The sequence below is a fragment of the Gorilla gorilla genome, chromosome 1, assembly GCF_029281585.2.
Source record: "Gorilla gorilla gorilla isolate KB3781 chromosome 1, NHGRI_mGorGor1-v2.1_pri, whole genome shotgun sequence".
Classification (NCBI taxonomy): domain Eukaryota; kingdom Metazoa; phylum Chordata; class Mammalia; order Primates; family Hominidae; genus Gorilla; species Gorilla gorilla.
Genome location: NC_073224.2, coordinates 192,929,820 through 192,957,283, shown reverse-complemented (window position 1 = coordinate 192,957,283; position 27,464 = coordinate 192,929,820). Strand labels below are relative to the sequence as shown.

The window sequence follows — 27,464 nt, the reverse complement described above, 5'->3', positions numbered from 1 at the left end:
ATAAAGGAATAATGATGGTACACCTCCCCCTACCTCTACCACCTGGGAATTTTGGTAGAATGTCAGAATGGAAAAGAAAATCTCTTGCATAGCCATTTATAATTTGTGATAAGGAAGAAAAACAATGACCTCAGCTTTAGCATTATTTTACAATATAAATTCAGATCCCGTGACTGAAAACTGTTGGACTTAAAAGAGGACGCTCCAGGAGCGCAAAAGCAGTTGGGCCGAACGAAGCGTGCGCGCTTTGGTAACCGGCTAGAAATCCCGCACGCGCGCCTGCCTCCTCTCCCCAGGCCTGAGCTGCCCCTCCCACTGCCTTTCCTTCTTCCCGCGACTCAGAAGCTTCGCGAAGGCCCAGAGAGGCGGTGGGCTGCGCGACCCTACGCCAGCTCCGGGCGGGAGAAAGCCCACCCTCTCCCGCGCCCCAGGAAACCGCCGGCGTTCGGCGCTGCGCAGAGCCATGGAATTCTCCTGGCTGGAGACGCGCTGGGCGCGGCCCTTTTACCTGGCGTTTGTGTTCTGCCTGGCCCTGGGGCTGCTGCAGGCCATTAAGCTGTACCTGCGGAGGCAGCGGCTGCTGCGGGACCTGCGCCCCTTCCCAGCGCCCCCCACCCACTGGTTCCTTGGGCACCAGAAGGTAGATGGGAGGGAGGAGGGAGGAGGGAGGAGGAAGGGGCGGAGGAGGATGCGGCAGAGGAGCCCAGCCGGCAGAGAGACGCCGCTTTCTTCCATCACTGGGGACCCTCCGGCTTGCACTGGCCTTTCCAGCCCGGCCTGTGGCTCTCAGCATCATTTTTCCTTGCTCTGGAGAATTGCTTTCCCGCAGCCCCACAGGGAAAGGTCACTAAAGAGGAAGCTTTGGGGGCTGGGAGAGAGCTATTTAAAGAACCTGAATATGGAAAAAGAAAGCGAGCTGTAACTCAAGTCTGTCTCTCATTGCTTCACCAAGCCTTCCACATGTGTTGCTTTAAAAATAGCATGTTATTCTAAATAACTTATTAGTTGCAGAAAATATGCAGAATCTATCCCAATCGTTGGCACCCTTAGTCCATTTTAACAAGAGAAAATTTTCTTTTCCTAAGATTCTTGTGAAGTAAGGAGCAGCCCCAGCCAGCCACTCGAGAAATACTGATGGATGGAAATTTGTAAAGGGACACTGTTAGCTTCTGGTCTCTCCCGTTTTTTAAATCCACTCCCACCCCTAATTAAGGTTTTTATTCATTCAACCGACTCTGAGTGGCAATTGTGTGATAGGTACTAAGATTACAAAGAGAAGCTAAGTCCCTCCCCTGCACCACCCAAGTCAGGTGCAGACTTAGGCCACAGAGAGAAAATGAAAATTTAAGGCAATGGGTGCTTTACTAGAGGCCTAGAGACAAGGGAATATCTGTCGGAGGAAAGTATACATCTCCGCCTAGAGAAGAAAGGAAAGTCTGTGAAGGGCTGAGCAGAGTCTTAAAGGATGGTTGGGTGGTGTGGGGAAGGCATTCCAGCAGAGCTACTACACGATCCTTTGGTTTCCCCACTTTCTAGTCTTTCTTATATAAAGCAACCACTTTCAACTCTTTTATCGGTTTCTTCTGGTATTTAAATACTTACTTGTAAAATAGTATTACCATATTGCATCTATTAATTTAATAAGTTTAGACATCTGCTGTGGTTTAGATATGGTTTGTTCGTCCCCACCAAGCCTCATGTTGAAATTTGATTCCCAATGTTGGAGGTGGGATCTGATGGGAGATCTTTGGGTCATTGGGATGGATCCCTCATGAATGTCTTGGTGCAGCTGTCTCCTTCATAAGTTCTCACTCTCTTAGTCCCTCTTCAACCCCCAGAACTGATTGTTGAAAAGAGCCTGCCACCTCCTCCCCTCTCTCTTCCTGTCTCCCACCATGTGGTCTCTGCACACAGCTGCTCCTGTTCACTTCCACTATGAGTGGAAGCAGTCTGAGATCCTCCTCAGATGCAGATGCCAATGCCATGCTTCTTGTACAGCCTGCAGAATTGTAACCCAAATAATCCTCTTTGTGAATGACCCAGCCTCAGGTATTCCTTTACAGCAACACAAATGTACTAAGACAACATCCACCTATGAACTTCTTTATGACAGGCAATCACTTACACTTCATCTTCCACTGTCCCAGTAACTATATAGTATTGTATTTTTTAAAGAGAAAAACTTCTATTTGTATTATTTTTATTATGCAAATGTTATTTACTGCTGATCTAAATGGTCCTCTTTCATTTTATTTCTTTTCTCATAGAACTTTTCCCCACCCCCACAGTATTGTTAACTTCTTCCTTTTCTAATCTGCTTCATTTTTCAATATCTGTCACTGTTTTTTTCCAAATGCTCTAATAGATCTGTCAAACACATCTAAATAATATTTCCAAATATGCAAACATGCCAAATCTGTTCATTTTTCTGGAGATATTTTTGCCACAGACCTCTCGTCCTGTTCCAGTCTGGACTGGTTGTTCTTTAAGCTTGGTATGCAGATGTTGTTCTAGGACTCCCCATTGATGCTATCCTGTGTTATGTATCTCTACTGTCTCATGAATACTATGTCGTCTGTTGTTTCAATTGAATTGTTTTGGCATCCTTGTCAAAAATCAATTGACCATAAATGTCAAGGTCTATTGCTGAGTCTTCAATTCTAATCCATTGATCTATATGTCTATCCTAACTCATGGACACAGAGAGTAGAAGGATGGTTACCAAAGGCTGGGAAGGATAGAGGGGAGCTGGGGGAGGAGGTAGGGATGGTTAATGGGTACAAAAAAAAATAGAAAGAATGAATAACACCTACTATTTGATAGCACAGCAGGGTGGCTATAGTCAATAATAACTGTACATTTTTAAATAAAGAGTGTAATAGGATTGTTTGCAACTCAATGGATAAATGCTTGAGGGGATGGGTACCCCATTCTTCATGATGTGCCTATTTCACATTGCATGCCTGTATCAAAAACATCTCATTTACTCCATAAATATATACACCTACTATGTATCCACAAAAATTAAAAATTATAAATAAATAAATTATATATCTATCCTTATGCTAGTACCACACTGCCTTACTGTTGCTTTGTAGTAAGCTTTGAAATCAGGAAGTATGAGTCCCCCGCACTTTGTTATTTTCCAAGATTATTTTGGCTGTTTGGAATCCTTGAGTTTCTATACAAATTTTAGACGCAGCCTATCAATTTCTACAAGGAAACCAGCTAGGGTTCTGCTTGGGATTGCACTGAATCTGTAGATCAGTTTGGGGATTATTGCCATCTTAAGAATATTAGGTCTTCTGATCCATGAACACAGAAAGCCTTTCCGTTTAGTTAGGTCATCTTTAATTTTTTTTGTTTTTTTTTTTTTGTTTTTTGAGACAGAGTCCTGCTGTGTCGCCCAGTCTGGAGTGCAGTGACGCAATCTCGGCTCACTGCAACCTCCGCCTCTTGGATTCAAGCGATTCTCCTGCCTCAGCCTCCCAAGCAGCTGGGACTACAGGCACACGCCACCACACCAACTAATTTTTTGTATTTTCAGTAGAGACGGGGTTTCACCATATTGGCCAGGCGGGTCTCGAACTCCTGACCTCGTGATCCACCCGCCTCAGCCTCCCAAAGTGCTGGGATTACAGGCGTGAGCCACCACTCCCGGCTTTCTTTAATTTTTTTTAACGATGTTTTTGTATTTTTCAAAGTATACATTTTGCATTTCTTTTGTTAAATTTATTTCTGTTTTGTTCTTTTTAATTTCATTTCAGACTATTTATTGCATTCATAGTGTTTTAGAGTCCACATTCACTCTTGACTGTCACTAAGTTTTTTTTTTCTGTGTTTGAGAGGTTTCTATCAGAATTTTGCAGATCAGAGATGACGGACATGTCAAACTGTCTAATATTACCAACCCTCCCCATTTATCAGATCAGGATCCTTTTGGTGATTCACCATGCAGGAAGTCACAAGGAAATCTAGTATCTAAGGCTCAAAATGTGATACTGTTTTACATAGGCAGTAACATTTTATTGCTACATAATAACTACATATTTATGGAGTACCTGTGATATTTTGATATGTGCATACAATGTACAGTGATCAAATCAGGGTGTTTATGGTATTCATCACTTCTAACATTTATTATTTATTTGTGTTTGGAATATTTCAAGTCTCTTCAAGCTCTTCAGAAATATTCAATAAATTATTGTTAACAGTGCTATTGAACACTGGAACTTATTCCTTCTATCTAAAGACAGTAACACTTTAAGTATAGTCATAAGGTTACAGAAGGATAAAGTGTGTATAGGGAAAATTCCCTACAAGGTGAGAAATTTCATTCCTTACTCTTAGTAATACAGGTCTTCAAACATGCCAAGGATATTCCTCCCTTGGAGCTTTGAACATGCGCGTCTGTGGTTATATTGCTCTCCCTGCAAATTATTCCTAAAAGAGGCTTGCCCTGACCATTCAGACTAAAATAGCACCTCTAGTACTCTCTATCTCCAACCCCATTATTATTATCTTGGCCCTTATCACTCTCTGACACTGTACTGTATACTCTTTTGCTTGTTCGTTTATTATCCACCACTAACTACAGTAGAAAATCTGTGAGAGGTAGGGTCTTTGTTTGCCAGTATAAACCTAGTGCATGGTACAGTTCCTGGTGCATAATAGGTGCTCAATAAATCTTTTGTTGAATGCATAAATATGTTAGGTGCTGAGAAAATTTATTTATTCAAAGATCAATTTACTGCATAGAATAGGCCAGGTGGTTTGACATTTATTCAATAGCCAACATATGGGACCTAGGACGTACATATGCAAGTGTGTGTGTGTATGTGTGTGTGCATCTGCATGTGTACTTGGATGTACTGCAGAGAACATCTATGTAGCTAAGTAGTATAAAGCACTTGGGCTCCAGAGTTAAACTGGAGTTCGAATCCTCATTAGTGATTGCCAGCTGTACACACTTGGGCAGATCATTTAACCTAGTCTGTAGGGCTCAATTTCCTCATCTCTAAAGTAGGGATTGTAATTATATCTACTTCATAGGGTTCTTGATGTAAATATTAAATAACATAGAACATGGAAAGCATTTAGCAGCACCCAGTTCATAGCAGTGCTTGATAAATGTTAGCTGTTGCTATTTGGGGGCACTATGCATTTTCTAAACATTTCTGAACAATGTTTACTAAATATATGTAGTACCCGTTTTCAAGTGTATTTAGATGCTTCTCTGGGGATGAAGAAATATAAATTAAATATAGTACAGTATTCACATCAGTTTTCTGTCCTTTTTGTCTAGTCAGGAGTTACAAAAAGTATAATGAAATACTTTCATGTGGCTGGGGTGTTTATGAAAATTTTTTACCTAAACAAACAATTGTCATATTAGTTTATAATATTCATGAGGGCAAAGGCCTTGTCTTCCTTATATTTCTCTGTATCTCTACCACCTGGTACGTGTGATAGACAATAAATACTTGTGTGTTTATTGTTTGTAAATGAATAAATGAAAAAATATTCACATTGTTGAAAACCACTACTCTGGATAGTCAGTGGGTGCTTATCACTGGCTTGATTATGGCAACATTAGCAAAAAAGAGTGCAGTATTTTAGAAACTAGGTTTCAAGACTCAGCTTTTCAGTGGCCTTGAACTATCCAGAGAACACTCTATGGGTTAAAATTGCTGAATGATAACAGAGAAAAATGGGAGCCAGAGTTGTCCACCTCTCCAGAGGATGAGAGCAAACAATCCTGCAGCAGATACCGTGTGATTGGTCACACGAGGAAAAATCTGGCAGCCTTAAGATTACTTTTCAGCTGGGGACTCCCACCATCATGCTCAAGTGTGTAGATGGGCACACCAAAACACACACATGCAGGTGCCCTCCACTTTACACAAGAAGCAAATGTAAATGAATCTTGTTTTCAGTGATTTAGAGAAACAATTTAAGTGAGCCATTACTCATCTGCTTCTAAAAGCAAAAACTCCTTCTCTGGTAGTAGTATTTGCACTCTCATTTGTAAATGTTGGAAGCTGAAAATTTTGTATTTGAGTTTGCTTTAAGATTCACACATCTGTGTAAATGGACCTTCTGTTGTTGGGAGAATTTGGATTTTCTTTATGGATAGACTTGGCAATTTTTTAGAGAGAAGCATTTACTGCTAAGTCATGAGAAATAATCACTGGTGCATAATTAGAGAGAGGAACAGGAAGAAGAAATGATGAGCTGGATGTAGGGTCATGCCCCATTTAGTAACTGTTAGTTTCCCACTTAGGAAATACTTCTTTTTAGCTTCCAGATCCCACTCCAATCTGAGTGTGTGATGTTGGCAAGTGAGGCAGAGAGTGTGACTCGGCTCACCCTCTATTGGGACAAGAGTTCACAGTAAATGTCATTCAACAGTGACTTGGTCTGGGGGTACAGGATATATTAATATTGAGAAGATAAATACACTAACTTTGTTTAGAGAATTATCCCCCAAGCTTAGAAGTCCCAAAGAAAACATGTTACGTCACTTCCAGAAAAGTCTCAGGCTCCTCTGCTTGTGTGACCTTATCAGGTCCTGAACTCAGCTTGTGTCTATAAGAGGGGACAGGTCCAGCTTGGCTGGCTAATTACTTTTACTTTTTTCACTGCAGTTTATTCAGGATGATAACATGGAGAAGCTTGAGGAAATTATTGAAAAATACCCTCGTGCCTTCCCTTTCTGGATTGGGCCCTTTCAGGCATTTTTCTATATCTATGACCCAGACTATGCAAAGACACTTCTGAGCAGAACAGGTAAGAAGAGGGGGAAAGCTCTGGGACCTATACCTCCTAGAAGTGAAATGCATAAAACCCATAGGCAAGATTCCAAAGCAAAGATTGGTTTGGGGCCTTTAAGAGACACAGGAGCAAGTATGGAGAGGTGACAGGTTTCCTACCAATACTGAAGGGGATTCCCATATCCTCCCCAGTCCCTTGTCTTGTTCAGGTATGCATGGGCACGTTGAAGTCAGTATAACTTAAAGCCTAGCTGGCATTACCAGACTTGCCAGGCAAGGCTTCCCTTGGCCTCTGTGGGTTTTATAACTTCAGTGTCAGCAACACTTCCCACTCCTACCCCTGGTCTCGAGCATAAGTCTCAAGAGGGTGGGAAATCAGCAGTAACTCTACCTCTGCTGGTTCAGTATGCAAGCCTGAATGCTAGATCATTAATTTACCCATCAAACCTCTTGATAGTGATCCAAATTTTAGCTTTCCTCTCCACATATTTCTCAACTGTGTCCCCTTTTCAGGTATGAGTCATCTACTTCCCCACCCAATCCTTTTTTAAGGCTTTCATTGTGGATTATTTCATAGCATAATACTAAAATGTCCAGTTTTTGCCCTGTCAACTTTGTAAAATGAAGGTTTTTATATTCCAGTCTTCCCTGTGCATTGTATCCACCACTCCTAATAAAACCTAATGAAAGAAAGAGCCTTGCCCTGACTATCTCCATGTTTCCAGTCCGCCTGCTCTGATTTGTGTCATGAGACTTATGCTCAAGACCAGGGGTGGGAGTGGGAAGTGTTGCTGACACTGAAGTCATAAAACCCACAGAGGCCAAGGGAAGCCTTGCCTGGCAAGTCTGGTAATGCCAGCTAGTCATGTTCACCTGTTAAGGACAAGAACAGTAGAACACCTCCACTTTGGGGTTCACAAAAACACCAAGAGGCATCGACACCTCAATACATGGTGTCTACTGGCCTCTGCTCTGATCGTTAATTTGCCTTCTGTAAAGGATATGTGTTGTCCCAACTACAGTTATGGAAACTTTGCAACCTTCAGGCAAACTCTGTTCTTGTTGGAGGAAGTGTAAACAAGGGAATAATCAGGGTTTCTGTACTTGTCTGCCTCATAGGGCTTGCTGTTCTCTGAAACTGAGCCAAGACTAACACAAGTCTTTCCCCAGGCTGCCAAAGGCAGCAGGAAGTAAGCCCTGGGCTCTCTTTTGCTCACTTTTTGTGGTTGGTGCAGAAATGCAGAAAACCGTCACCAACTTGAACTGATAATGAATGCTCCCTCTAATGATGTCTTTTGTTTCCTCTGCTTGACTCTGCAGATCCCAAGTCCCAGTACCTGCAGAAATTCTCACCTCCACTTCTTGGTATGTATGTGCAAATGAGAGGTATAACCCACTCTCATTCAAAGTCCCCTTTCCATAGTAGAGCATGCCAAAGAAACTGAAATCTGAATTCAAAAGCACAAAGAGTGCAAGGTAGAGCTATACTGAACGTTATCTATGGGAAAGATTGAAGGGGAGCTCTAAGGTCAACACACCACCACTTCCCAGAAAGCTTCTTCATCCGTTTCTCTCCCACAAAGTCTTATTCTCAAGGCAGCAGATATGTGAATCTGTCCCCTCTCTCTTTAAAACTGCAGCCTTGGCCAGGCACAGTGATTCATGCATGTAATCCCAGCACTTTGGGAGGCCAAGGTGGGAGGATCACTTGAGGTCAAGATTTCAAGACCAGCTGGGCCAACATGGTGAAATCCCATCTCTACTAAAAATACAAAAATTAGCCAGGCGTGGTAGCATGTGCCTGTAGTCCCACTACTTGGGAGGCTGAGACATGAGAATCGCTTGAACCCAGGAGGTAGAGGTTGCAGTGAGCTCAGATTGTGCCACTGCACTCCAGACTAGGTGACAGAGCAAAACTCTCTCCGCAGCCCCCAACAACAACAAAAAAACTACCCAAACTGCAGTCTCACCATCCCTATTCTTGTTTTCTTTATCCTTCTCTCGTTTTCTTGGATGTTTTCCTTTCTTTTTGGAGTTCCTTTATTTCCACGTGCAAGTCAGTAAAATTTTGCTCTAGAGTTTGGCAATATTCTGTCAGCAGATAAACTAAGCTCTTTGATTACATAATTGGTATTTATGTTAAACAAGACATGAATGAAAGAAAAGAATATAGGCTTGTATTAGGAACCATTTAAATTTGAATCTTGCCCTCTCCTGCATTGACTAGTTAAATATGATCTTGGGGAAGTCATTTAATCTCTCCCTATCTCAGTTTCCTCATCTTTGACAATAAGGATGAGACTCACATTGCTGGGCTTTTATGAGGATTAAATGAAATACATATTTTTAGCACTACATGTAATGGCCACCATTGTATGAGTGACAGATCATGCATCATGAGCCTGGAATGTTGTAAGCATTCAATGAATGGTATCAATTATGTATTAATAAACTTTAAAGTCCTTTTAAAGCCAAATGCTAATGACCAGTCTGGCAATAGAAGATTGTGAAGCATTAGCCTTGGTAAGTATTTCCACATAGTATCATTCATAGACCTGGGCTCAAGGAGGAAATATCAGGGGACAGAGTGGACACTCTTGTCTATTTCCTTGTGAATTTATGTTCATCATATAGTTTATGGATTGGTTTGGAGTGGAAAGGAATTCACTTGCTCTGTTACTAGTGTGAGCTAGGGAGTAGGTTGGCTACCTTATATATTCACTTTCAGTTAACCTCCACAGCAACACAGGGAAAAAGGTATTTAGTATCATAGTTCATTATTGAGAAAACTAAACCTCAGGAAGGTTGAGTCACTTATTCAGTTACTACATAGGTAGTAACTGGTGATTTCAGGATTAGCGTGCTCATCTTATAAGGCTTTGAAATTTATTAGACTTTGAAACTGTTTCTCACAATATTAAATACATCCATCCCAGAGGTAAGCTTCTAAATTCACCTTCATCTATTAAATTGCATTGCATGTTAATACGAGTACTACTTTGATACTCCACTGTTTCATGACTGCCTGTGGGTCATGGTTACTCCACGCTGCCTGTGTTCCTCATCTGTCCTTCATCTCATCTAATTAAATGACATAAGGTTTTCTGCCTTTTATTTCTCAAGGAAAAGGACTAGCGGCTCTAGACGGACCCAAGTGGTTCCAGCATCGTCGCCTACTAACTCCTGGATTCCATTTTAACATCCTGAAAGCATACATTGAGGTGATGGCTCATTCTGTGAAAATGATGCTGGTAAGTAAAGGGGGAAAGTGCTCTGTGCATTGCAAAATGCTCCCAGCAATGGACAGTATTAGATATGTGTTTTGTGGGCCATGAAAATAAAAAATCAATTTCTAAAAATTTAACCAATGTACAAGTACTTATTGAACAATAGGTGTCTGTAAAAAATTTGTTATGTTCTTTGAGTGATAATATTAATAAAAAGATCTGGTCCTCTGTCTTAGATATATTTTGAGATTTTATGGCAGCAAACCAAGTACCAAATGGTGATAGTTAGATAGTAAGTGCTGCAGATGTGTTTCATGGAGGGCAGGTCTGTACAAACCTACCCCAAAGTCTGAGGAAACTGAGAGGCTGAAGAAAAAGGCTGACAGTTTCTTAAAAAGAAACATTCAATAGAGGCTTTCAAACAAAAACCATGGTTGTTTCACACAGTTGTGAGACAAGATGGTGGATCCCTGTGCCATTACCCTCCAGACCCAGGAATTATAGACCATGGGGAGGGGTATACATGCTTCAGAGGAAATTATTAATAGTAAGAACTTGCCCTAAGGGCAAGATTTATGGTAAGTACATGCTCTTACACAAGGAACAATAGATAAACTGGAAATCTCAGAGCATTCCTGGAACTAGAGTTAATTGGAAGTCAAGATGGCAGATTAGCTTCCAGTATGGAGTTGTGTTAACTTCCACAAGGTGACAGGTAAGGATGGCAGGAGCAGCTATAACAGCTTCAGATTCAGAGGAAACTCAAATTTGCCATGAAATATAAGCTGGACTTGAATATGTAGGTAATATGGATGAGAGTATTCGAGGCAGAGTGAGGGAGCATGAACAAAGGTTTGGAGATTGGCATGGACTTGCCCAGTGGCTATAAAGGACCAAGCAAAAGAGAATGTCTGTATTAAAGTTGCAGATGTGAATTTCCTCTTGTAGATAGTGGAGGATCATTAGGCCCTGACCTACACCTTTCTAAGGGGCCGAAGAACATTCCTGTGAGCGGTCTCTGATTTATAAACGATTCTATTCCAAAACTCTATTTGTACAATGGCTTTAATTTTTAAATCATATTTATTTTGAAATAAGACAAGTAATTCACTAATACACTTTCATCATAGACACCTCAAACACCACAAACAAAGACAAAGTTTTCCTCTCACTTCATGTGCAAACCCACCCTGTTCCCATACAAACCTCTGTTACCAGCTCAATGACTGGGTTCTCAGCCAAACTCACAGAAGCAGTTTGAACCCGAAGTCAGCCAGGATTGTGGTAAAAACATCAGTGTGAGTTCTCAAGGCAGAGACCCAGAGACTGTGCAGTGCAAGCTAGTGAGAGAGAAGAGCATCCTTTTGTGACTCTAGTGCTGTTCAGGTGCAGCACAGTTTCAGATCCTCCAGTGACTGCACTGGAGTTGCACTGGAGTTTTCTCTCTATTTCTCGGAGCGCTTCCTCCCCTCCTCATTTCTCAGCCACATATTTCTCCGGGATTTTTCTCACACTTCCTTCTTCTGCTGCATCATTCCAGAGTTTCTCAAGCTTGGAAGCCTCCCTCCTGTTCTCATTTCTTCTACATTCACCATTTGTTCTTAGTAAAACTTACATAATTGAGAAAAAGGCTCTTTGAATAAACAATTTGCACTTAGGGAAAAGTTTTTAAAATTCTCTTTGCCTTTGTGGTTGCCAAGTCTCTGAAATTTTAAAAGTTCAGGTTGACCGATAGGTCTTAAGCTAGGGGCTAGGTGCTTAAGACCTATCGGTCGACCTGAACTTTTAAAATTTCAATTTATTTTAATTTTTACACAAAGTATGCTTATTATACAAATACATTTTCAACCAGGGACCTTGTGACAGTTTTAAAATGTCAGGCAAAGCATTTCAAGCAGTATAAGTAGGTCTCTTTGTGGGGAAGTTAAGCCAGGTCAGGCTTTGCTGGGGGCAGCTCCCTGCAGCAGCTCCTCTCCACACTTGCTCTGTTTCTCACTTTTGAATCCAAATGTTTTTGAAAATGTTCTGAGTTTATTTTAAATGTGGCTATGGTGGTTGAAAGCAGTGGCAGGGCACCTAGCAAGTTTGGAATTGAAGTTGGAGGAAGCCCTGGGGTAAACCCCTTGTAATTATGGGTCTTGTGTCAATGATTGCTTTAATGGAACTCTGGTCTGTTTGAAAGCAGAGTTATGGTAATAATTGAAAAGCCACAGATCTTTAACTCAGCCATTTACCATATATGCATTTTTCTCCATGCTCCTTCTCACTCCGCTGGGTGTATTTTTCCCTTCCTCGTGCCCTGTGTAAGCACATGGCTTATTTACTCATGTGATCTTTGGTTCCTGCTGGGTCAGGGTTGTCTCCATTAGATCATAAAAACAGGGCCAGGCAGGAGCCTTCAAATGAAGGCAATTTGGTCATGGTGGTGGTGATGATGTTGGTCTTGACCTCCTGTGCCAGGATAAGTGGGAGAAGATTTGCAGCACTCAGGACACAAGCGTGGAGGTCTATGAGCACATCAACTCGATGTCTCTGGATATAATCATGAAATGCGCTTTCAGCAAGGAGACCAACTGCCAGACAAACAGGTCAGTGGTGGGAGAGCAAAAAAGATATTTCTTCACATTTTCTAAGTTGTTTATTAACACATTATCCCAACTTTCTCTTCTAGCACCCATGATCCTTATGCAAAAGCCATATTTGAACTCAGCAAAATCATATTTCACCGCTTGTACAGTTTGTTGTATCACAGTGACATAATTTTCAAACTCAGCCCTCAGGGCTACCGCTTCCAGAAGTTAAGCCGAGTGTTGAATCAGTACACAGGTATTTGTTGGGTTTGGGTTGCCCACGTCCCTACGCTGCCATGATTGTACTGTGTCTGTCTAGAGGGATAAACCTTAATATGACAAGAGAAAGAATCTTTGTTATTAATGGAGCTTTTATATAGACACTGCTCCAAAGAAATTTCACTTGAGTCCTTTATAAGACTTTGCTTCAACCATAGCAGTAAGTATTATCAGAATTTATATATATATATATATACTATTTTTATTATGGACAATTATTATTAATACAAATATAAGTAGGCATTTAAGAGTTCCAGACATACATGGAATATGGCTTTTTGCACAGCGATTGCAGTAATAATAATGACAAGCTAAAAACATTCATGCAACATAGGAATGGAGAGTGGAACAGAGTAAACATGGACATGCACCCGAAAGAATCTTGATTCAAAAACAGTTTTAGCAAGCATAAACACAAAAGTTGAAATAGATTAAGCTTTTTAAGCAATTCAACATTACTTGTCATGAATGCCATAATGGAGAATACTTATCAAGCAGTGAATTAATCCTTCATCAACTTCACCACTTACTAGCAGTTACTAGTAAGTTACTTACTGCTTTGTTTCAGTGTCATCTATAAAATGGAGATTAAAAAAGAACCTATCTCATAGATTTGTTGTTACGATGAGTGGGTTAATATATGTAAAGCATTTAGGACAGTGCCTGGCACTGAATAGATGTTAAATATAAAGTATAGTTATGTCAAATGTCTTTGCTTCCAGGAATTTTGCAAGACACACCAACATATGCACATTTACACATACATATATGCATACATGCACATAGATATTATAAAGAGGACACTCAGAGAAGCAGGTTATAAACAATTTAAGGCATAAATGGGCATTATAAATAGCAGCAGTTCCCAAGTCTTTCTGCATCATTGCACACACAGAAAATGTTAATGTTTTTGTGCTTATTTGGAGTAAACAGGAATGGATTTGGGGGAAGCTATACAGAACTTTGTAAAAAAAATCTTTACTTTTTAAATATTATACAATTATGATGAAAAAGCAAAATGCAAAGTGTTAGGGAAAGTATTAAATGTTAAATTTATTCAAAACTTAAAACCTTTTCAATTTTTTTTTTTTTTTTTTTTTTGAGATGGAGTCCCTCTTTATCACTCAGGCTGGAGCGCAGTGGTGCGATCTCAGCTCACTACAACCTCCACCTCCCAGGTTCAGGCAATTCTCCTACCTCAGCCTTCTGAGTAGCTGGGATTACAGGCATTGCCACCACACCTGGCTAATTTTTTTAAATTGTTTATTTTTATTTAGTCAAATATATCAATATTTTATTTTATTGCATCTGGATTTTTAGTAATCACAAAAAGCCATTCTCTATTCCAGGGTTTCTCAACCCTCAGCACTAATGGCTTCTTGGATTAGATAAGTCCTTGTTGTCAAGATGTGTGCATTGTAGGATGTTTAGCTACATCCCTGACATCTACCCGCTCGATGTAGTAGAGCTCTGATAGTTATAGCAACCATAAATAACTCCAGACATTATTGAATGTTCCTAGGGCCAAAGTTGCCCCCAGTTGAGAACCACTGCCCTGTACCCAGGTTGTAGAGAAAATTATTTATGTTTTCTTGTGGTACTTGTATAATTTCATTCTTTTCGTACTTAAATCAGAGATCTAAACTCCATTTAGAATTTATTCCTATATATGGTGTGAGGTATTGATCTAATTTTTCCAAATGTTTATCCAGTTGTCCCATCACCATTATTTAAAAGTTTATCTTTTCAAGTGATTTGAGATAACCATCACATTCTAAATGGATACATGTACTGGTATCTGTTTTGGATGAGAGTATATTTGGATGTTCTCGTGTATTCCATTGATCTATCTACCAATGTACTAGAATCACACTGTTTTAATTAAGGAGATTTTGTGGCTTTTTTCAACATGAATAGACCTTATTTTTAGAAAAGTTTTAGGTTTGCAGAAAAATTCAGCAGAAAGTACAGAGAGTTCTCATACTACCCATGTAACAAACCTGTACATGTACCCCTGTATCTAAAATAAAAGTTGAAATTTTTTAAATAGTAAATAAATATTACCTCTGTTCCATATTTTTGTTTTGTTTTTTTCTCTCAGCTCCTTCAATTATAAATATATTGGCATTTCTTTGCCTGTCTTCTATTTCATTCCATTTTATTTAATAACTTTTCTGCGAAGATAAAATATTAGACTGAGGAAGAAAAGAATAATTGGTCACTTGCATCTAAACTTGAAATCATCTTAATTTTATTGCCCACATACTGATGGAAACTATGTTTTTTATTTGTGTTGTTTATCTTTGGAGCTTTAATCAAAAGTCCCTTTGATGAGAAAATAAACCATCTGTGAAAATTAGATCTATTTAAACATCTGGAAATCAGGCAAGATTTGAAGCTATTCATTAACCATGGCTTGCTTTATAATTTATTTGACTTTGCTGTCACTTTGGTAATTGGAAACTATTTTTCTACCCAGATACAATAATCCAGGAAAGAAAGAAATCCCTCCAGGCTGGGATAAAGCAGGATAACACTCCGAAGAGGAAGTACCAGGATTTTCTGGATATTGTCCTTTCTGCCAAGGTAAATCTTCTAAATTTCTAAGCCTGCTCAAGTGACCAGTTAATTATGTAAGTAGGTGGGTAAGTGGGAATGGGATGGGGAGACAAGAATAAAACCGATTGACTAAATTTAACTGTACTTTGAATTGATGCGTAGCTTCATGCAATTGGAGACAAAGAGAGAATTCTGCAACTCTGTCGCTAGAGGAGGATTAGTAAAGACTAAACGAATGATTTGACAAGATTTGAGGATTGTCATATGGATACATGGATTTTAGGGCATCATGAAAAAATGGTCACATGGATAAATGTAAAAATTGTGATGATAAGGTCCTGGGAAATCTGGGAGTTTGAAGAGAATTTCTAGGGCCTGTTGATCAAGGGCCCCTTGTGCAAGGCCTGCTTTTCTTATCTAACCTTGGTTTTCCTTTATGCTTTAGGCAGAATATGGTTTATACCACATATTTGTTGAACTGAATTAAAATTTAAACCCCTATTTAAAACTCTGATTTTTCCTCTGAAATTATTATTGTGGTCGTATCTCCAAACATTTGTAAACTGGCATTTTATTTAAAATATTTGTATTGTACTTTCTAGGATGAAAGTGGTAGCAGCTTCTCAGATATTGATGTACACTCTGAAGTGAGCACGTTCTTGTTGGCAGGACACGACACCTTGGCAGCAAGCATCTCCTGGATCCTTTACTGCCTGGCTCTGAACCCTGAGCATCAAGAGAGATGCCGGGAGGAGGTCAGGGGCATCCTGGGGGATGGGTCTTCTATCACTTGGTAAGATCTGCACCCCTAAATTTTCCTCCTAGTTTTCCCCCTGAGATTTTGCTTTATTTTTTATGCTGGTACCTTAGTGACCCTAGTGCCTCAGGATATGTGCAGGTGAAACAGAAGAAATAGGCTACTTTTCTGTTCTTTCTAAAGAGAGCTCCAAATTATTCTCTTGTCTTTCAGGAAAAAAAAAAAGTTTATTTATCCATAAATTGTCCGTCATTGGTTTTCTAATCAATGGTGTGTGAAATGTCTTATTTCTTTATTTCACCTTGGCTCTGATGCATTGGAAATGAGGACTTGATCCCTGTGCTGGCACTTAGAACTTAAACAATAGGGTCCAAGTGGAGCTCCTCTTCTGAGAGAGCTGAATGATTAGCTGCATTATTTAAGGCTCATTTTAGACATCTCCCAGCCGCTTGTCACCAATTTTATTCCTCAGGATTGATTTTAGACTTCAGACATAATATTCGATGATATATACTATAGTTAAGTTTAGCAAATATGGACTGAGGACATTTTAAATACTGAGACCTTTTTTATGACTACAATTTATTGTGGGCCCTGTCTTCGATGAGCTAATGGTCTAATACAGGAGACAGGAGACAGACCTCCAAATTGCAGTGTAGCATAATGAGAGCAATGATAGAGATATGTGCTGGCTAACACGAAGACATAGAAGACAGGTATCTACCCTGGCATGGGAGCTCAAGGAGACTTCCTTGACATTTACGCTGACTGCAGGATAAGTAGGAGTTAGCCAGGTGGAAACTGTCATCTCTGTCTTGCTAGACTTTAAGCATATATTGCTGTTAATAAAGCCCAGGTTATGCTGTTTGCAAAGATAAAATGTGTTCCTGACATAATCTGGTCAAACGGACAGAAAGACAGAAATGCTGAGGACAACTCAGCAGCATAACCAGATAAAAAACACCATATTTCATTATGCAAAAGTCAACTCAATTGAAACATTTGTAAAACCAAATTTGACATTATAAAAGTATATTAGAGATCTCATTTTATAAGGAAATAGAAGCCCTTTCCTACCATAAACTAAAGAGTTAATCTATATAGCACAAAATACAATGTTGAGTAATCATTTTTAATTTATTTTTTACCTGACAAAAATTGTGCATATACATGTTATATACATATATATGTATGTGTGTATATATATATGATGTACAACATGATATTTTGATATATGTATACATTGTGGAATGACTAAATCTATCAATGGACATGTTCATTAACTCATACTTATCATTTTTTTGTGGTAAGGACATTTAAAATCTACCCTCTTAGCAATTTTCAAGTATACAAATTGTTATTAACTCCAATCACATATTGTACAATGCATCTCCTAAACTTATGCCTCCTGTCTGACTGAAATTTTGTATCCTTTGACTAACATCCCTGTAATCCCCCATTCTCCCACAGCCCCTGGTAACCACTGTTCTACTCTCTGCTTCTATGAGTTTAATGTTTTAGATTTCCACATGTGAGATCATGTGGGATTTGTCTTTCTGTGCCTGGCTTATTTCACTTAGCATAATGTCATCCAAATTCATCTCTGTTGTCATAAATGACAAGATATTTGTCTTTTCTATGGCTAATTGTTAGTCCATTGTTTATATATATACCACGTTTTCTTTATCCATTTATCCAGTGATGGACACTTAAGTTGATTTCTATATCTGGGCTATTGTGAATAATGCTGCAATGAACATGGGAATGTAGATGTCTCTTCAACACACTGATTTCATTTCGTTTGGTTGTATATCCAGAAGTGGAATTGCTGCATCATATGGTAGTTCTATTTTTAATTTTTTGAGGAAACTCCGTACCATTTTCCATATGGCTGTACTAATTTACATTCCAACCAAAAGTGTATAAGGGTTCTGTTTTCTCCACATCCTCACCAACATTTGTCTTTTTGGTAATAACCATTCTAATGAGCATGAGGTGATGTCTCATTATGGTTTTAATTTACGTTTCCCTGATGATTAGTGATGTTGAGCATTGTTTTAAATACCTGCTGGCCATTCATGTCTTCTTTGTAGGAATGTTATTTTAGGTTTTTCTCATTTTTAAGTCTAGTTATTTGTTTTCTTGCTTTTGAATTGTGTGAGTTCCTCATATATTTTGAATATTAACCCCTTATCAGATGTATCATTTGCAGACATGTTCTCCCATCCTTTAAGTTGTCTCTTCACTATGTTGATTGTTTCCTTTGTTGTGCAGAAGCTTTTTCGTTTGCTGCAAAACCATTTATCTATTTTTTCTTCTGTTGACTATACTTCCAGAGTTGTATCCAAAAAATCATTGCCAAGAATAATATCAAGAAGCTTTTCTCTATGTTTTTTTCTAGTAGTTTTATAGTTTCAGGTCATATGTTTAAATCTTTAATGCATTTTGAGTTGATTTTTGTATATGGAGTGAGATAAAGGTCCACTTTTATTCTTCTACTAGTGCATATCCAGTTTTCTCAACACCATTTATTGAAGATACTGTCCTTTCACCACTGTATGTTCTTGGAACCTTTGTAGATCAGTTGACAATAAATGTGTGGGTATATTTCTGAACTCTTTATCCTGTTTTATTAGTTTATATGTCTCTTTTTTTAGAAGCTCTATGCTGCTTTGGTGACTAGAGCTCTGTAGTCAATTTCAGATCAGGTAGTATGATGCCTCCAGCTTTGCTCTTTTTGCTCAAAATTGCTTTGGCTATTTGAGTTTTTTTATTCCATACAAATTTTAGGGCTTTTTTTTTCAATTACTGTGAATACTGCCATTGGAATTTTGATGGAGATTGCATTGAATCTTTGGGTAGTATGGATATTTTAACAGTATTAATGCTTCCAATTAATGAACACTGGGTATTTTTCAATTGTGTTTTCTTCCATTTCTTTCACCAGTGTTTTTTTCTTAATTTAATTGTTTTATTTCCATAGGGTTTGGGTAACAGGTGGTGTTTGGTTACGAGTAAGTTCTTTAGTGGTGATTTGTGAGATTTTGATGCACCCATCACCTAAGCAGTATACACTGTACCCAATTTGTAGTCTTGTATCCCTCACCTCCCTCCCACCATTTCCCCCAAGTCCCCAAAGTCCATTGTATCATTCTTATGCCTTTGCATCCTCATAGCTTAGCTCCCACTTATGAGTGAGAACATTTAATGTTTGGTTCTCCATTTCTGAGTTACTTCATTTAGAATATTGGTCTCCAATTCCATCCAGGTTGCTGTGAATGCCTTTATTTTGTTCCTTTTCATGGCTGAGTAGTATTCCATGGTATATACATCCCACAATTTCTTTATCCATTCTTGATTGATGGGCATTTGGACTGGTTCCATGTTTTTACAATTGCGAATTGTGCTGCTACAAACATGCAGTGCAAGTGTCTTTTTCATATAATGACTTCTCTTCCTCTGGGTAGATACCCTGTAGTGGGATTGCTGGATCAAATGGTAGTTCTACTTTTAGTTCTTTAAGGAATCGCCACACTGTTTTCCATAGTGGTTGTACTAGTTTACATTCCCACCAACAGTGTAGAAGTGTTCCCTGTTCACTGTATCCACACCAACATCTATTATTTGATTTTTTGATTATGGCCATTCTTGCAGGAGTAAGGTGGTATTGCACTGTGGTTTTGATTTGCATTTCCCTGATCATTAGTGATGTTGAGCATTTTTTCATATATTTGTTGGCCATTTGTACATCTTCTTTTGAGAATTGTCTATTCATGTCCTTTGTCCATTTTTTGATGGGATTATTTGTTTTCTTCTTGCTAATTTGAGTTCCCTGTAGATTCCGGATATTAGACCTTTGTTGGATGTATAGGTTATGAAGATTTTCTCCCACTCTTTGGGTTGTCTGTTTACTCTGCTGATTATTTCTTTTGCTGTGCAGAAACTTTTTAGTTTAATTAAGTCCCACCTATTTATCTTTTTGTTGTTGTTGTTTTTTGGGGTTGTTTTGTTTTGGCTTGGTTTTGCATCTGCTTTTGGGTTCTTGGTCATGAAGTCTTTGCCTAAGCCAATATCTAGAAGGGTTTTTCTGATGTTCTAGAATTTTTATGGTTCAGGTCTTAGATTTAAGTCCCTGATCCATCTTGAGTTGATTTTTGTATAAGGTGAGAGATGAGGATCCAGCTTCATGCTTCTACATGTGGCTTGCCAATTATCCCAGCACAATTTGTTGAATAGGGTTAATATTTAAAGCTTTATATATTTAGGTGTTCCTATTTTGGGTACATATTTATTTACAACTATCATATCCTCCTGATGGATTGACCCCTTTCTCATTATATAATGGTCTTCTTGTCTCTTTTTACAGTTTTTGTCTTAAAGCCTAATTTGTCTGATAAAAGTTCAGCTACCTTTGCTATCTTTTGGTTTCTATTTGCATGGACTATTTTTTTCCAACCCTTCACATTCACTCTATGTGTGTTCTTAAAAATGAAATGAGACGCTGTAGGGGCATATGCTTGGGTCTTGTTTTATTCATTCATTCAGCCACCCTTTTGATTAGAGAATTTAATTCATTTGTATTTAAGGTAATTATTGACAGACAAGGACTTACTACTGCCATTTTGTTCATTGTTTTCTGGTTGTTTTATAGATCTTTTGTTCCTTTCTTCCTCTCTTACTCTTTTCCTTTGTGATTAGGTGCTTTTCTCTAGTGGTGTACTTTGATTTTTACTTTTTATCTTTTGTTGCTCTACTATAGGTTTTTGCTTTGTGGTTACCATGAGGGTTACATAAAGCGTAGTTATAAAAGGCTATTTTAAACTGATAACAGCTTAACTTTCAACACTTAAAAAAACTATACACTTTTACTCTACCAACTGCCCTCCATTTTATGTCTTTGATGTCATAATTTACCTAGTTTTGGAGATGTGTCCCCTTATTGTGTATCCCTTAACAAATTATTGTAGCAACAGTTATTTTTAATAGTTTTGGCTTTTAACTTTATACTAGAGATAGAATTAATTAACATACCACCACTACATTATTAGGGTATTCTAAATTGACTATGTATTTACCTTTATCAGTGAGATTTTTGTTTTCAATTTTCATGTTGTTAATTAGTATTCTTTCATTTCAACTTGGAGAATTCACATTAGCATTTTTTGTAAGATGGGTCTAGTAGTGGTGAACACCCTCAACTTTTGTTTATCTGGAGATGTCTTTACCTCTGCTTCATTTTGAAATATAACTTTTGTTCCATGATTGAAATGGACAAAATTGTTTTTTTAATTATGCAAAGTGCCAGGGTAAGCAGAATTACTCTTTTTTTTTTTTTCTGAGACCGAGTTTCACTCTTGTTGCTCAGGCTGGAGTGCAGTGGCGCAATCTCTCAGCTTACCACAACCTCTGCCTCCCGGGTTCAAGCGATTCTTCTGCCTCAGCCTTCCTGAGTAGCTGGGATTACAGGCATGCGCCACCATGCTCGGCTAATTTTGCATTTTTATTAGAGACGGGGTTTCTCCATGTTGGTCAGGCTGGTCTTGAACACCCGACCTCAGATGATCCGCCCACATAGGCCTCCCAAAGTGCTGGGATTACAGGTGTGAGCCACTGCGCCTGGCCAGAATTAGTCTTATTTATCCTGAGCTTGAGGAAGAAAGAATTCAAAATTAAAATTTCACATTACCTAATGGCCAAAGCCTGCATTCAAAATAAGTAATCAGAAAAACATATAAAAACACAATAAGGTAAACAGACTAAATATATGCAGTCATTTTATGGAACCAATCTGACTAGATTGGATGCAGCCTAGGTAGGATGCAAATTAAAAAAAAAACTTTATTCTTCTTCCACTTATAAACTTTAAACCTGCTTTGTGGAGCAAGTTATTTTTATCTCTGGGGAAAGATCCTGAGTAAGTCTCATAGAGTTCTCATTCATTTAAATCACAAGAACAATCTTATGTCAGTAATTAAACTATCTGGCCCAGTGTAATACTGAAACTTTCAAATACTTATCCACTTGAGCTCTTCTTTCCATCCCAGCTTGGTACTTCTTTGGTCCTAGAAGCCAGCAGTGGGCAAGGGGTTTATCATCGACTTATTCTTACTGGCTAGCTCCCCAATACCCAGTAGCTGCTGTTTCTGGCCCCTCCAGGAATGGTTTTAGGAGGAAAGGGGATAAGGAGTAAAGGGCTGGTACTACTGTGATCATGCCAAAGGGCTTGGTGGATATTCCATGCTTCCCTTGCTCTCAAGAGGAAACTCCCTTTCTTGGAGACTCTCTCACTAGAACTTTCCAGTAGTGATTCAGGGGACAAGAGAATAATTGTCCTTAGGCAGAATCTTTTTCAAGCTGGTCCCAGAGCTTTCCCTCTTGCCAGTTAATTGGTTTAAGGACACAGTTGCACATCCTTGCCTTGCCTCTGCTGCTGTCCTCTGCCTTTCTGTCTGTTCTGAGTTATAGCCTTTCACATCAGTCCTGTACTCCCCAAACTCCAAGGAGCACAAGTCAGATCACCTAAGTGATCCTCTTGAAGCCTCTTGTTTAAGATGGGGGAAGCACCCTTCCTTTTCCATGGCACTCTGGCGTTCCAACAACACTTTAAATAATTTTTTCTCTCAAAATTCTTAAGCCTCTCCTCTTTAATCCTTCGCCATTTTTATGTATTATTACTTTATATGATGAGCTAAGAGTTACAAAACTGGTTTTTAGAAATCTCCTTAGCAAATGTTTTACTGGTAGTTTAGCAGCTCACTTTATAATAAGGATATATGATATATTTCTTTGGTTCCTCTGCCTCTGGGACCTCAGCTCATCCTGAGGCAGAGAGTCCCATTTTAACATTCTGTTACATAAACCAGTGGCAAAATGGCTTTAACCTGAGGGTAATAATTACCAGGAACAAACAGAAAACAGAAAAAAAGTAAACTGGTTATGATATCTGAGTCCCTTCCCTCCCTCATCTTCACAGGGACCAGCTGGGTGAGATGTCGTACACCACAATGTGCATCAAGGAGACGTGCCGATTGATTCCTGCAGTCCCGTCCATTTCCAGAGATCTCAGCAAGCCACTTACCTTCCCAGATGGATGCACATTGCCTGCAGGTCTTTACATTCTTTTCCTAAGCAGTTCTTAGAGGCTGTGGGATCCTGGAGACCACAGTGACAAAGATTAGTGAGTCTCTTAGCACTTGGAGAAGTCAAAAGATAATGCTAACATGTGACTTAGGTTTAATCACCTATGAGGAGCTCAGAGGATAATGCTTTGGTCAGACATGAATTTCAATGACTTTCCCAAAGGCACATAGCCAGTTGCAGCAAAGCTAAGCCCAGAATCCATGTCTCTGGAATCTCAGCCCAGGGTCTCTTCCATTGTGGGACATCATTTCTAAGATAATCTTTGTTTGGCTGAGTTTGAGACCGAGCTGAAACTTCATGGAAAATAGCACCAGTATCTTTATCTGAAAGACCAAGGGGGATCTTTGGCCTCATCATCATAATATCACCCTTATAAATATACAACATTTAATAGTTAATATAGAGCCTTCAGACCCATTATCTCATTTTTCCCCTTGGAATCCAATGTTAACAGACGCTTATACAATGATTTACAGTTCACTGAACACTTTTAAATACTTTCGATGTGGCCCAAAATCCAGAGGCAGCCCCATTGTGTAGATGACATTAACTGATGTGAGCAGAGCTAGAACTCATGCAGAGACCCTGAGTCTAGAGCATAGAGCTCTTTGGAACAACACAGGTTTCTGAGCAGGGCTTATAGGAAGCAGAGGGGTCATGTGAGACATATCTGATTCAATGTTCTATTAATTCATGTCTTAGGAAGCAAGCCAACAGGATTGCTTTTGGCAAACACCTACAGCCTGTTACTGTAACTTTGCTGACAGACCCAGAATTAATTTCTGGGAGCTAGAATTATTTCTGGAAACCAAATAACCCTCAAATTCTCTCTCCTTTGTTTTGTACTCTGTTTCTCCCCAAACCACATGGATATTTGCCAAAATTCTCCACTTTCCATATGTGAACAGCACCAGTGGAAATTTGTCATGGGATCTGCATGATAGAATCACAGTTCTGTGTGTGTGTGCGTGTGTGTGTGTGTGTGTGTGTGTGTGTGTGTGTGTGTTTTCCTCTCGAGACAGAGTCTTGCTATGTAGCCCATGCTGGAGTACAGTGGCGTAATCTCGGCTCACTGCAACCTCTGCCTCCCAGGTTTAAGCAGTTCTCCTGCTTCAGCCTCCCGATTAGCTGGGATTACAGGTGCACACCACGCCTGGCAAATTTTTGTATTTTTATTAGAGATGGCGTTTCACCATGTTGGCCAGGCTGGTCTCAAGCTCCTGATCTCAAGACCAGCCCTCCTCAGCCTCCCAAAGTGCTGGGACTACAGGTGTGAGCCACTGCGCCCAGCCAGTTCTGTGCTTTTATACCCAAATTTTCTCCAGGAGTGCTTAATAGTCCATTAATAGGTATTTAGGCCAGGCACAGTGGCTGACGCATATAATCCCATTATTTTGTGAGGCCAAGGTGGGAAGACTGCTTGAAGTTAGGAGTCTGAGACTAGCCTGGGCAACATAGGGAGACCCTGTCTTTACAAAAAAAAAAAAAAAAAAAGAGATAGCCAGGCATGGTGTTGCATGCTTGTATTCCTGCCTACTTGGGGGACTGAGGCAGGTGGATCACTTGAGCTCAGAAGTTCAAGGTTACTGTGAGCAATGTTCACGCCACTGCTCTCCAGCCTGATTGACAGGCCAGACCCTGACTCTAAACAAAAACAAAAAACAAATATTTAAGTAATTTCCAAGCATAGCAGAAAATATAAGCATGGTTTATCACTTTGATATGACACCAATAGCTACTTAAGATAGAATCATGAATTAAGTAAATTGTTGTGTGGAAAGCTAAGGTGCCAACCCAAGCCACATCTTCTTAGGTGCTCCTCACTGGTGTCATCAGCTACAGCAGGCAGAGCATTGCCAGGAGCTAGCTCTTCCCTTCAAGAACAAAAGTCTTGTTTAAGAGCAGTATAACAGTAGCCCACAACTTGCTCTTTCTCCTGCAGTCTCTTTGATTTCCCTCCTTTCTCAGGGATCACCGTGGTTCTTAGTATTTGGGGTCTTCACCACAACCCTGCTGTCTGGAAAAACCCAAAGGTACGATTCTCTCTTGTACATAAATACTTCCAAGAACTAATGCTGTGCAAGTCACTTTTTGGTAGCTAAGCACAGAAGTGGCTATATAATTAAGGGAAATGACACAAATTTAACAAAAATAAACATAAAAGCCAAAAGAAACGTAAAACTATTCTGTGTTCTTGAAACACTCCTGATGCGTATCAGTGATTTCTTTCATATAAGCCACTAAGGTTTAAGATCTATTACTTGTAACAGGAAGCTGGAGTATATGTCTCTGTAATAATTGGCCACATCATCATTTTGACTTGATTTCTAAGTGGATGCACAACCATTTCTAAGTGGATGTATCTCCATAGTGAAAATAATACCACTTGCCATAGTATTTTTGTTTGCCTCAGTATCAGACAAATCAGCTGTGAAGCTGCAAGGTCTGCAGGTCTGAAGGTACACTGCCCAGTGTAGTAGCCACGTGCCACATACGGCTACTGAGCACATGAAATGTGGCCAGTTGGAATTGAGTTGTGCTGTAAGTTTAAAATACATGCTGGATTTTGAAGACATAGTACCCTAAAAAAATGTGAAACATTTCCTTTTAGTAATTATTTATATTGATTACAGGTTGGAATGGTAATTTTTGGTTAAATAAACTCTATTAAGATTAACTTCACCTTTTAAAAATGTGACCACCAGAACATTTTAAATTACACATGTAGATCACATTATATTTCTATTGATCGGTGCTAGGTGGTAGGTGAAGAAATGTGTTCATGTTGTTTGGGGGATGGTGTTGGGGTTGTCCTCTCATTTCAGGTCTTCGACCCCTTAAGGTTCTCTCAGGAGAATTCTGATCAGAGACACCCCTATGCCTACTTACCATTCTCAGCTGGATCAAGGTGAGAACAATTTGAAGTTGCTGAAAGTACCCAAAGATGTTTACTTAAGAGTAGTTTATTCCTTTCAGCTCCTCGGCTCTATACATTCTTCCAGGGAACCGTAGATCTTGGTGCCTATTTGAGCCCCAAAGGATCAGTTAGTTTTACAAAGGACAATCCTATTCTCTGTCACATCCCTTTTGGCCATGCCTCAAAAGCAGTCCCACAATGTAAGCTACTGCTCATAGGCTCAATGCAGTCCACCTTCAAAGCAAGAGAAATAATTTCATGAGTAACTCCAACTGCCACCTTGTTATAGGGAAGGCATCATGTTGGAGCCTCCCAGCTCAAATTCTCACAGTGAACAATTTAAGTCTAAAGTTCAAAAGTTTCAATGGCATTTGGTGGAAAAATATCACTTTACTGTGTACTTCAGACTTCTTGTACTAGTATTTTACTATAGTCAGAAGAAACATCATTTTTTCAAGTATCACTTTCTTTCCCTCTTGTCTTCAGGAACTGCATTGGGCAGGAGTTTGCCATGATTGAGTTAAAGGTAACCATTGCCTTGATTCTGCTCCACTTCAGAGTGACTCCAGACCCCACCAGGCCTCTTACTTTCCCCAACCATTTTATCCTCAAGCCCAAGAATGGGATGTATTTGCACCTGAAGAAACTCTCTGAATGTTAGATCTCAGGGTACAATGATTAAACGTACTTTGTTTTTAAGTTAAATTTACAGCTAATGATCCAAGCAGATAGAAAGGGATCAATGTATGGTGGGAGGATTGGAGGTTGGTGGGATAGGGGTCTCTGTGAAGCTACACATGATCCAAAATCATTTCTAGGTACACAGTGTGTCAGCTAGATCTGTTTCTATATAACTTTGGGAGACTTTCAGATCTTTTCTGTTAAACTTTCACTACTATTAATGCTGTATACACCAATAGACTTTCATATATTTTCTTTTGTTTTTAAAATAGTTTTCAGAATTATGCAAGTAATAAGTGCATGTATGCTCACTGTCAAAAATTCCCAACACTAGAAAATCATGTAGAATAAAAATTTTAAATCTCACTTCACTTAGCCTACATTCCATGCCCTGACCAATCCTACTGCTTTTCCTAAAAACAGAATAATTTGGTGTGCATTCTTTCAGACTTTTTCCTATACATTTTATATGTAGAAATATAGCAATGTATTTGTATAGATGTGATCATTCCTATATTGTTATTGATTTTTTCACTTAATAAAAATTCGCCTTATTCCTTA

At 39.2% G+C, this 27,464-nt stretch overlaps 1 protein-coding gene across 2 annotated transcripts; it reads left to right on the top strand.

The window, feature by feature from the left end:
• The first annotated feature begins 244 nt into the window (after positions 1–244).
• Positions 245–27,464, top strand: CYP4X1 (cytochrome P450 family 4 subfamily X member 1). 2 transcript variants are annotated; one of them, XM_019018040.4, is made up of 12 exons: positions 245–640; positions 6,648–6,789; positions 8,094–8,138; positions 9,897–10,024; positions 12,461–12,588; positions 12,672–12,826; positions 15,329–15,435; positions 16,011–16,201; positions 23,139–23,272; positions 25,274–25,338; positions 26,131–26,213; positions 26,709–27,464. In XM_019018040.4, exons 1-12 carry the CDS (start codon positions 464–466, stop codon positions 26,881–26,883), a joined length of 1,530 nt encoding a protein of 509 aa, XP_018873585.3. In that variant the 5' UTR covers positions 245–463; the 3' UTR covers positions 26,884–27,464. The 2 variants fall into 2 exon arrangements, 1 of the variants encoding a protein (XP_018873585.3); XR_002004030.4 differs by having other exon boundaries at positions 291–640; positions 25,248–25,338; positions 26,709–26,839.

Bases quoted from the DNA above. Each gene is read 5' to 3' on its own strand.
- CYP4X1 (XM_019018040.4), top strand. From the start codon at position 464: ATGGAATTCTCCTGGCTGGAGACGCGCTGGGCGCGGCCCTTTTACCTG. The intron at 641-6,647 runs GTAGATGGGAGG...TTTTCACTGCAG, and splicing joins GGTTCCTTGGGCACCAGAAG to TTTATTCAGGATGATAACAT. The intron at 15,436-16,010 runs GTAAATCTTCTA...TGTACTTTCTAG, and splicing joins ATATTGTCCTTTCTGCCAAG to GATGAAAGTGGTAGCAGCTT.